Source organism: Corvus kubaryi, unplaced genomic scaffold, assembly GCF_017639235.1.
Source record: "Corvus kubaryi isolate FWS band 111438036 unplaced genomic scaffold, C.kubaryi_AGA036_p1.0 65306, whole genome shotgun sequence".
Lineage (NCBI taxonomy): Eukaryota > Metazoa > Chordata > Aves > Passeriformes > Corvidae > Corvus > Corvus kubaryi.
The window spans coordinates 1-11,423 of NW_024581909.1; the positions used below are offsets into that span (position 1 = coordinate 1).

General features: G+C 54.6%; 1 protein-coding gene across 1 annotated transcript; it reads left to right on the forward strand.

The window, feature by feature from the left end:
* Positions 1 to 5: 5 nt before the first annotated feature.
* On the forward strand, positions 6 to 1,525 carry LOC121673268 (protein atonal homolog 1-like; the record flags this gene model as incomplete). The annotated part of the gene is made up of 1 exon (XM_042046433.1): positions 6 to 1,525. A coding segment is annotated over one exon (642 nt), but the record flags the coding sequence as incomplete, so codon positions are not given.
* Between the last annotated feature and the right edge of the window lie 9,898 nt (positions 1,526 to 11,423).

Genomic DNA, 11,423 nt, shown 5'->3' on the forward strand with positions numbered 1-11,423 from the left:
ACAAGGGGGCGCGGGGCGGCGGGCGGCCGCGGGGCGGTGGCGGCGGCGGCCCCGGGCTGCGGGCGCAGGTGAGCGGCGTGCAGAAGCAGCGGCGGCTGGCGGCCAACGCGCGGGAGCGGCGGCGGATGCACGGGCTGAACCACGCCTTCGACCAGCTGCGCAATGTCATCCCCTCCTTCAACAACGACAAGAAGCTCTCCAAGTACGAGACGCTGCAGATGGCTCAGATCTACATCAGCGCCCTGGCCGAGCTACTGCACGGCCCCGCCGCCCCTCCCGACGCCCCCGGCAAGGCCGAGCACCGCGGGGCCCCCTTCGAGCCGCCCTGCGCCGCCGCAGGGGCTGGAGCGCCGCCGGGGCCACCGGCGCCGCCGCCGGGGCCGCCCAGAGCGTCGCCCCCCGGGCACGGCAGGACTCGCTTCCCCCCTCCGCCGGCCGCGGGGGGCTACTCGGTGCAGCTCGACCCGCTGCACTTCTCCTTTGCGGAGGGCGCCCTGATGGGACAGAGAGCCCCTTCCCCCGCCCTCCTCATGCCGCAGCCCGGGCAGCCGCCGCAGGAGAGGAGCAAGACGTCACCCCGGTCCCACAGGAGCGACGGGGAGTTCTCGCCCCGCTCCCACTACAGCGATTCAGATGAGGCCAGCTAAGGCAGGGGTGTCGTCCCTGGCACCCCCCAAGGCCGCCCCTCGAAGCACAGACTCCGCCGTGGGGTGAGCAGCCGAACGCGGTGCCGCCACGGACGGCATCGGCTCCCCTCGGTCGCTTTGAAATCCACCCCTTCGTCTCCCACCCCGGCAGCCCCTGGTTAGTCCAGGGGGGATGGCTGTTAGCGAGTGACTGTACCCGCCCTGTCTCTCAGGGTCGGTTGGTTTGTTTTCATTTTTAGTTAACACTTCGAAAGTTTCTTTCGCCTAGAAGTCGTTGCCGTTCCCTCCTGCCAACACGCCACCTCGCAGCGCGGAGCCTGGCTCGCCCCGTCGGCGAGCAGGTGATGCGCAGGGAGAAAGCCTGGCCCCGGGGGTGCCGCGATGCCGCCGGCGCCATCCCCACCCGGCCGTGAACCCGCCCTGACACCCCCGTCTTCCAGGACACCGATCCTGCCGTGGGTCGTATTGCTGTGGAAACACACACACACACACACACACACACACACAAAGTCAATAACGCACCGTCTTAACCTGTAAATAGCGGAGAAAATTTGGATGTTCCTTAGAGCACCATGTCGGCGTCTTTTGTGGGGGAAACTTGGCGCAAGCACTTTATCAGCGGCTGGAGTTGCAGTTTCAAGAGGAAAGCTACTAACTGCCAATTGGAGACCAATATTTAATTAAGCCACTTAATCATAACGCTCTCTTAAAAACGAAACCAGTTTTGTCGTGTCAAACTTTTATGTCCGTTTTATCTTCCTTTTGTGGTAATAGGAAACGTATTTATTATGCAGTGTTTGCAATTCTTTCTGCTTCTCTCTTTTTAAAAAAAAAAATTCTTTTCTACGACAAGAATCGTTTATTTTGATTTTAGCAAAGCCAGCTGCCATTGTTTTATGTATTTTAATTCTAAAATTTTTTTTTCAAATCAAATAAACGTGGGAAAAAAAAAAAAAAAAAAACAACCAAAACAAAATCAGCCTCAAAGCGTGGTCGGGTTCAACTTCTCCCCTCACCCTCCCGTCGCCGCGGTGGTGTGAAACTCCGCGGCGGTGGTGAGAGGTACAGAGGCGAGGGCGATACTCCGGGAAGCCGATGGGGCGCCCCGGCTGCTTGCAGAGGGACGGGCGGACCCCGGGGCCGGGGCGGGCTCTGCCCCGCGTGGAGCAGCACTCCCTCTGCTCCCTGCACCGCCGGGACCGTGTCCCGTTTCCGTCCCGCAGTTCCCAGCGGAGCCGGGATAATTGCAACAAGTGCAGGGTAAGGAGCTTGTCGCTGCTCTGTAGCGCCTGTCCCCGCACAACCGCTCGAGTCACATCATTCCCTTCTTCCCACCTCCTCCTCTAGTCGGGGACGCGACCGGATCTCCCCACGGAGCCTCCTCTGTATCAGCCGAGCAAAAAGGGCCGGGAGCGGGCGGGGAAGCCGGCGGGGTTTTGGGGACACGCGAGCAGCGCCACGGGTCGCCGGGGGATCAGGATGTGGCTCCTGGGCTCGAGCTAAACCCGGACGGGAATGGGGGATTGGCTGATGCTTAGCCCAGCCCGCGCGTGACACCAGACCCGGGGCTAAACCGGAGCCGTGTCGGTGCCGAGGTCCCGCTGGGTTCATCAGGTGACACTGAGAGAGGGGTGTCGGAGAGGTGATCAGTTAACCAGGCGCCGCCGGGGGAGCGGCTCCCGCGGGATCGAAGCCCGTGAGGGTGTCGCTTTCCCCTGCAGAAACAGGGCACCTGCCCCCCCCGGTAACCCCAGGCTGTCGCCCTGCCCTGCCCGCCGCCAGCACCCGCGGCCGCCGCCCGTACCTGCCGAAAGGGGGTACGGTCCCACAGGGTGGAAAGTTTATCGGGAGGGTCATTTCCCTTCCTATTAAAACGCCTGCTTTGTCGGGGTAGGTCAGCTTTGGTTACCGGCACTGATTTCTAGGCTGTGGAAGCCCGTCTCGTATCTTAGGGGGCACGCGAGGGATCCCATAACGGGAGTGATGCGGCGGAGCACAAAACCACCGACTTTGGGGATGCTGTTTTGTTTATTTGGTTTAGTTTGGGGATGTACCCGGCGCGGGTACCCGTGACTGAGGGGCAGCACCCGCGGAGGGGTCCCGGGGGTGCCGGCCATGAGTTGAAGGGGTGCGTGCAGCCTCTCGCCGCCCCGCCGTCCCGGGCGCTGCTTCTGCGGCTGCGAACACGCGAGGTGGTGGAAAAGAGCGCATCAAAATCCTCCCCGCTCCCTCGGTCGGGTCCCTTTCCCCGACAGACGAGCGCAGTGCATGGCGCGGCTGGTGCTCGTAGCCTCAGCGCAGCGCTCGCCCTCTGAGGGGCTTTTTCTTCTTCTTTTTGTTTTTCTTTTTTTTCTTTTTTTTTTTAACTCTTCTTTGAAAGAGATATCCAGCCGCATTCCCATTTTAAGGTTCAGCTATAGAGTTTGCATAACAACCGCTTGGCAGCCCCCCTCTCTTGCACTCCGTTAACAAGCTGTAACGTATAGCTGCAGGTTGCTATAATCTCATTAATATTTTGGAAACTTGAACATTGAGTATTTCAGACCGCTCATTCCCCATATGCCAGGCCACTCCCGCTATGCTGGCTGGTTCCTTTCTCTCCATTATTAGCAATTAGCTCCTACCTTCCAAAGTCAGCTCCAAGTATCCAAGATACTAGCAAAGGAATCAACTATGTGTTGCAAGCTAAGCATGCTTAATATCTCCCAAACAAACAAAGAGACAACATTTCTTTAAGTAATGAAGATGGATAAATCGCTTTATTGAGCTTGCGACAGTGTTTGTTTTGTATAGACTACCGCAAAGATTTTTAACAAGAGCGGGGACGCGCACCAGCCCCTGGAAGCAGTCTCGCCCGGTTTGCTTCGTGGGGTTTTATCATCCTAAACGGGCTTTTATTTGAAAAGGGCGAGTCAGAAGCGCACTATCCGAGCGTTAAATTTTGGCTGAGCGCTAACTGTCCTCCGGGGTGTGCGAAACGACCGCGGCGGCTCGGGGGGCTTGGGGAGGCGGTCGCCTTTGTGCGAGGCTCACGGCGGCTCCGCTGACTTTTGAGCCTGGGTCGCCGGATGAAGAACGGCCGCGGGCTCCGGTGCGTGGCTCTGCCCGGCCGTCCCGGCGGCGAGGGTTTCGGGGGGACGGAGCGGGACGAGGCGCGGTGGTGGCGGGGCCGTGGCGCATCTCTGCCGTGCAGCTCTCCGGCTGCTGTTTGCTCAACCTCTGGCCTCGGGGAGGGAGGAGGAAGGGAAGGGGGAGAAAGGGTTAAACCCAGAGAGGGGAGACCAGAAAAGCGCAGGAACCACGGGGGGGGTTAAGGGGGGAGCTGGCCGTGGGGCCAGTGTTTCTTAATTAGAGCGGGGCGGACAATGCTTTGGGGCGGACAATGAGGGGAGGGACAGGGGGGGCTGGAGGGCGGAGGGGGGGTCTGGCCTCGCTCCCGGCCGCGGTGCGCCGTGTCTGGAGCGGAGCACGCGTTGTCAGCTGGTGAGCGCAGCGGCCTTTCAGGCGGCTCCCCAGGGAGCTGCGCGCCCGCGGTGAGCTCCATCGTCACCCCCTCCCCTCCATCATCATCATCATCGGCCTCCTCCTCCTCGGCGGCCCCCCACCCCAGCCGAGCACAACAGCCAGCATTCAAGCCCCCTTCCCTCCCTCCCCTCGCACAACAGCAGCGCAGTGGCAGCCACGCCACCTCCCAGCAACCAGCAGCACGCGAGGGCACCGTCGGGGCACCTGAAAGAGTCAAAGCCAAAGAAAGGGAGACAAAGGAGGAGAAAAAGATACGCAGGAACGGCCCAGCGTGTCTGCTCCGACAGTGCGGAGAGGCAGGCGCCCACAGAGGGACGGGCGAGCCCACGCGGAGGCCGGCACGGCCGGGCGTGCAAACGCGTGGCCGCCTGCACACACGTGCACTCGCTCACAGGGGTCCGAGCCGCTGCAGCAGCGATGGACACACGTAGAAATCCCTCTCTCCGTGCGGGAGCAGAGGGAAGCGCCCCGGAAACTTTCCGCCCCATAGCCCCGTCCCCGCATGGGGCACCTCCCGGCTTGTGATTCTCTGTGCGCCCCTGACTCCCGAGGCCCCACCTCTGACACTGCCACCCACGGGCACCGATGCCGGTACCCGGCAGGAGCCGACCTTGTGTCTGGTCACCCGTTGTCACATGTGCCCGTGACGGGCTTATCCGGGAGAGAAAAATGCGCGGAAAGTGGCGAGGGATCCGCTTGTGCGTGGGTGAGGGGGACCCTGCCGGCCCCGCGTGGGAAGCATCCTCTCCGCGGGCAAGCCAGGCTGGAGCGAGGAGCTGCCGGCGCACCGCGGGGGACAAGAGGACAAAGTTTTCCGCCCCTAGCCAAGTGCTTGCAACGCGGAAGGGGCTTTGCTCGGGGCTGTGTGTCCGCCGGGGCCGGGGCTGGGGCGCACGGCCGGCTGCCCTCCCGGAGCTGGGCTGGGGCCTCGGAAAACCACTGCTGCCCTGCCGCCACCCCCTGTTAACTTCAGGCGGACTCTCTCTAAGGACGTTTTCCAGAGCTGCTGCACCCCCGGCAGTGGATGGGAGCGCGGCTCCGCGGGCTGCGCTGCACCTGTGCGCTGGGTGCGCTGATCATGTGCGGTGTGTGCGCTGCCGCTGCCGCCGCTGGCCATTTCCAGGCTGCCCAGAGCGGGGCAGACAGAGAGGCCTCTTCTGTAGTGCTATCGAATGGCTCGGGATGCCTTCGGGAGCCCAGCCAAGGCGTGTCAAAGGCGGTTTGAGCGGTGAAGCATTTAAACGCTACAATGGGTGACTTTCTGGCGTGTGCTTTTCTCCCTCCCCGCTTAGGCCCGGGAGGAGGGAGCAGGCATTTTTACTGAGCTGTTCCGGGGATGGATGCGACACCCGCAGCCCCCCAGCCCGGGGCCGCAGCCAGGCTCTTCCCCGCGGGGCGCCAGCGGCGGAGCTGCCGCCTCTGCCCCGTCAGGCAGCGGGGAGGGGGAACAGCTCGGGTCTTCTGCCGCTCCCCGCAGCTTTTCGCTCCCAGTTCGGTTTAACAGAGGTTGCTGGGGGTGGGGAGGTGCCGGCCGTCGCACCCGCTGCAGCGCGGAGCGCAGCTGGAACTTGGGATGGGAGCTTGTGCAGCGCGGGGATGGGCTCTCGGTAGTGCTGACAGGGAAGGCGAGATTTGGGGATGAGAAAGCAAATCCCCTCCGTTTCTGAAGAGATTTATTTTTGTATTTCACCCTGGTTTTTTCCCCGTGTGTTTTGTTGTTTGTTTTTTGTTGGGTTGGTTTTCTTTTTCTTCCCCTTCTTCCCCTGCTCTCCCCTCTCTGATGTCTTCTTATCTTTCTTTCCCGGTGTCTTGCAGCGGCCAGCCCTTTTCCCTCGCTCAACTCCGAGGCGCGCTGCCGCCGCCGGGGTGCCCGGGAGAGAGGCGGGCGGCGGCGCGCACCCGCGGGCGAGAGGGGCTGCAGCACTTTTGTGGTGCGGTTAATCAATGGCACATCAGCGAGACAGTGCATCAGCCCATCTGCTTGATATATATTCAGAAGGGCTCCAGCCCTTTTGAAGTCTAATTTCTTCCCCGAGAGAACGCGCCGGGTAATTTACCATCATTTCCCAGGCAGGGCGGCCAGCGGGTTAACCCTTTCCCCAAGCGCTGCCGCCGCAGGTTTTCCTCCCGAGCGAGCAGCTTTGAATGCCTCAGCGCCTCGCTGCAAACTTGTAAAAGTGCCTCTTTAATGGTACGTGACTCGCTGAAACAGGACACCCGGCCTACCGGCGCGGTAAACCCCTCTCCGGCTTGTCAGATTGGTGTTTAAAAGACCTGCTCGGGACAAGCAAATCCCTCGACCCTACCGGGTCAGCTCGTATCATTTCAGCTACAACCACCCACTGATATTTTTGTGTTTCAACATCTTCGGCCTTGGGGGCTTTTTTTTGTTCCCATCCGACGCTCAGAAACGCAGTTTTATCCTGAAGCAGGAGCCAGGATGGAAAGCGAGCAGCGCATCACGTACGGGCTGAGGTGTAACACTGCACTGCGCTGCAAAATCCTCTGGCTCAGAGGGTGGCAGAGCCCGGCAGGTGCGGGGGGACGGGACGGACAGCACGTCGCCCCCCGGCCTGCGGGACCCCGGCACGCGTGGGAGATGCGCGGGCAGCGCGGGACCCGTCACCGCTGCTGTGGCGGGACGCGCCGGGAGGTGGCCCGTCCCTCTACCCCGTCCGGGGCCGATGAGCCCGGGCAGGATGCCGAGCCTGCACCCAGCAGCCCGGCAGCTCTGAGATGCGCCCCGCAACGAGCAAGCGGAGCTATCGGAATTGCGTCCCCGGACAGGGGAAAGCGTTTGACTCTGCAAGTTTCTGAGCTTTTATTTGTTTTCTCTGCTCCCTTCCTCCTCCAAAGGCTCTGCAAAGCCGGGAGATGCCCGGACCGCCGACGTGCACTGACTGAACTCTGGTTCAGGGCACACGCTGAATAAGCTCGAGTCCGTTGAGCGGCATCACCTGCTTCCCATAAACCCCAAAAGCAAACCCCGGGGACCGGCCGGAGCCGCCGCCGTGCCCTCAGTCCCCACCTGCACCTCGCTTATCTACAGTCAACATTTTTATCCTGCCCGAGAAAGGTTCCTGCTCGCTCCCGGCTCCGGGGCGGCATCCGCGACCAGCAGCTACACCCCGGTCCCCCTTCCCTGCCAGCTGGGGCTGCCCCCACTTCTCCTGGGAGCAGTGCGAGGAGATCGGCTTTTTTATTTATTTATTCATTCATTTATTAAATCCATCGGCCCAGCTTCTGTAAGAGCCGTGCATGACAATGTCTCCTACAATATCTCTTCTCTGAAGTCTCCTTCAAAAAAGGAGGAGGGTGGTGCATTTATTTCTTGGGGGTTTTTAACACAGAAAAGATAGTTCTGCCTAAACGTTTTGTGGCTGGAGAGGCTGGGAGAAGCCTTGCTGTTATTCCACTGGAGCGGGAGTGGGCTGTCCACAGGGTCAGAGCAAAGAGGGAAGGCAGGGGAAGCAGGGATCCCTTTCAGAGCGGGGAGGGGGCTCTTTCATACTCCATTTTGGAAAGCAATGAAAAGGGGGATAAGTGCTTCCACACAGCTTGTCCGCTTTGGATTTCAGTTGCTGTGGGTGAAAGTAAATTCAGTATTTGCTTTGTATTAGCCACAGTTTACATTATTTTATTTTTCTCATGCCAGTACTAATGCTGAACTAAGGGCCGGTGTTACATGAAGGTCCCTCAAAATGCCGACTGTAAACAAGCTGTGATGATTTGTGGTAGGGCTGCACAACCATCCTACAGACATGTAAAGCTGGGAGCTTGCCTAAGGCTAATTTAGGCACTACTTACAGTTCTCAGTCCCTGATCTTCTCCTCTGGCCTGAGGAGGAATTATCCTGCCTGTGGAGAAGGACCTGAGGCCCAGCAATGTTGAGTGGCTTGCTGTGGACAATAGGAGCCCAGGGCCACAGGTGGGGCATGAGCCCAGGATGTGTGCCACCACTTTCTCACACAACACACTTTATTCCAGTTGCTTCAAAAGTATTTCCAGTTGCAAGACTTTGCTCAAAGCAAAGGACATTCAACAAGGGGCTGTCTTTACACTTCCAGAGATGTTTCACCAAGGTTTTTGGTAGTGTCATCCTTTCCAAAGCCCAAGGAAGCAGCTTGTTTTGCCCCCAGCTGTAGCCTGTTATTTAGGGTGGGTCAAGAGGGAGGGAGAGGTGGAATTTTCTGATACATGATAAAGCTGAGCAGCATTTTGGGAAGGATGGTGAGTGGATGCAGGCTTTTGCAAGCAAAGTGATTCTCCTGATTCATAGCTTGTTCCCTCATTAAGTTTGAATCTGTTCCTGCTGGAGTTTCCTCACTGGGATGGGTGAGAACATGGCTGTGAGGTAGTTTTCCAGGGCATGTGAGACTCTAAAGCACAGTCTGATGTGCAGAATATGCATTACCTCCCTGCCTCGGTCACCTCTCAGGTAGGGAGAATATCTCTTATTTTTCTGAAGTTAGCAGTGCTGCAATGTTTGTAGTGAAGATGTGATAAATGCAGCCTGAATTACATTGTTATGTTTCATCACTTACCAGAATGTCTTGCAAAAACACTCTCACAGCAAATTTTTGTGTGCTTCATATTTGATTGTTGAAAGATTTCTGGATTAAATCAATTATGCTTGTATTACTTGGCTATCAAGACATTCAATTAACTCTCTTTCCTGCCCTACAGTTTGGTGGCTTCCTCTTTGCATTGCAGAACATCCTGAAAGCTTTTTCTTTAAAAAACAAAAGTCTGTTTTTCCTTCCTTTCAAGGAAGGAAAGGCTCTGAATTGCATAGGGTTCCCAGGGCTTTCATGTTGGGAAAGAGTGAAAGCTTGGGAGCATTGCTGATTGTAACTTTGGGGTTAAGAAGTAATGGGGTTACACACACCAAGTGAGGTAAAGGATATTAACCTTTGCATATCCCAGGCTAAACAAGAGCTTAGAAAGTAATTCATAGCTTTTCCCCTGGTATTCCCACCCCCCGAGCAAGTGACATCTGGAAAGGATATTTCTATATTTGGTTTCCTTTTGTATTTCTAAATAACTGAGAAGTGTAAATAGAAGAGCATCTTCTAACTGAAAACAATGGGTCTAAACTTACCTTAGAGCTGCTGTGGTCATAATTTCAAGCATTCTTAAACTAGAAACAAGAAAAAAAATATTCCCCAAAATAGAAATAAAAATTAAAGTATTTTGGTCTTCTGAAGCCAGGCTTTTGGTCTTCAAAAGCTGCTGAGTGTTCAGAGGTTTTCTGTGGCAGTTGGGTGCTTAGCAGGGAAGGAAAACTTGGACTCTTATTGGAATACTGAAGTGGTATCTGTGGGTGCGTTTTGCAGTTGTACTTATTATCCTCGCACACCTTGAATAGTATTTGTGGAGCTGCTGTAGGGAACTGACCTGGAGATTCCTGAAATAGATGGTGGTGCAGAATCAGGGCCTCCACAGAGGGTCAGCAAGCAAAAACTGAATAAGGCTCTCCGGAGTCTGCAAGAAACATTTGGAACAAATAACTTGATGTCATCTTCTGGCAGACCTTTAATTTGTTTATTCAAATAAAAACCCAACAGACTATCAGAGATGAGAACTTTTTTTTTCCTTCTTGAATTGATCTGTTTTGATGGATCTTCTTGATTTTCAATGCTTCAAATCTGAGAAATGTAAAAACATAAGTTTCAAGATGTTTGCTCTACTTTTGGAGCTTTTTGAAAAATTATTGGAAGTGTCAGAAGTTCCATTTCAGCTTTTCTATTGCCTGAAAAAAATTAAGAATATATTCTAATTCATTTTTTCCCTCTCATTCCTATCAAACAAAATCAAACCACTCTTGCCAGCCTCTCCTGTTTGTCCTGATATCCAGTCTGTAGGTATTACACCTGCTGTGTTTTCTGCTATCACATAAAATTCATACCCTGTGAATGGCTCTAGATCAGTGATTGCTCTGTGGTGGAGCCCAGGGCATTTTCATTAGGAGACTCTGCAACTCTGGGAAAACTGAGCCATCAGCCTTTGGAAAGTATGGATTTCATGAGGAAGAAAGTTTCCTGCTGGGTTTTAATTTTTTTTTTTCGTGCAAAATTCATATTTTATAAGTATGCCTAGAGGAAAAAAAGGAAGCCAGCAAAATTGGCGCATTCAGTTTCTGTGATTTTACTACAGTACCAACATCAATATATTTAATCAGCTAAAAAAATCGATTAACATAATAGAAAATACAGCATTAAAGATTTTCCTAAATTCTGCTATCTTCATCTAACTACTCCCTTTGACAATTCTTGCATTGCACTGTTTATTTTCCCCTTCAACCATTTTGAGGTTTGAAAACAAATGGCTGAATTACTCTATGAGTTCTAATACCCTCACTGGAAGAGAATATCCTAAAGTTCTCATCAAATGTTACTGGAAATTACTTCAGGCCTCTGATTTTTCAAAGGAATATTTAATTTTTTTTTTTTTTAATAAAATGGGTAAGGATTTTTGAGCGGCAGTCTAATGTTAACCTTTTAGAACATACTACTGGATAGGAGAGCAGTGTGACAGTTTTCCATCAGCATAAACCTCCTCTGTATTCAGGAAGGTCTCACCTCTTTGGAGAAAAGAATTGCCACCTTCGGTATTGTGGTATGAAGTGAAATGTGATCTAAGTTGGATGATGGAAACAGTTTGACTAAAAGAACAGACCATAGGAAAGCTGACCAGAGGTTTCCCAAATGGAAAAGACGAGAGAAATAACAAAGCCAGGAGATAGTTAATTACCATATTGTGTAGTTTTTTGGGGCTATATTCATGCACAGATCTGGACAGGTTGCTCAGGAGAAACAGCTCCTCTCTTTGTGTTTGGAAAGACCAAGAAATCTGATGAGACATCAAAAGAAATGTGAGAGCATTGCTTAAATCTGCCTGTGCTGGCCATTACACACATTTTGTGGTTTTGGAGTAAATGATGAAGAGTAGATGTGCTAACAGCAAATGTCATGACCTGCTTTGCAGGGGTTGCCCCTCTGAATACATACTGGCCCTCTTGTGCAGGTGTTCTTCCTTCTGATCCGGTAATAGCTGGCAAACCATGGAATTGCAGAGTGGTTTGGGTGGGAAGGCACCTTAAAGATCATCTAGCTCCATCTCCCCTCCCACAAACAGGGACACCAATGCCCATTTTTTGGGCTGATCCAAATGCTTGTTTTCACATTGTGCCTCTGTACTCAGCGCTGCTGAGGCTGCACCTCGAGTGCTGCATCCAGTTCTGGGCCCCTC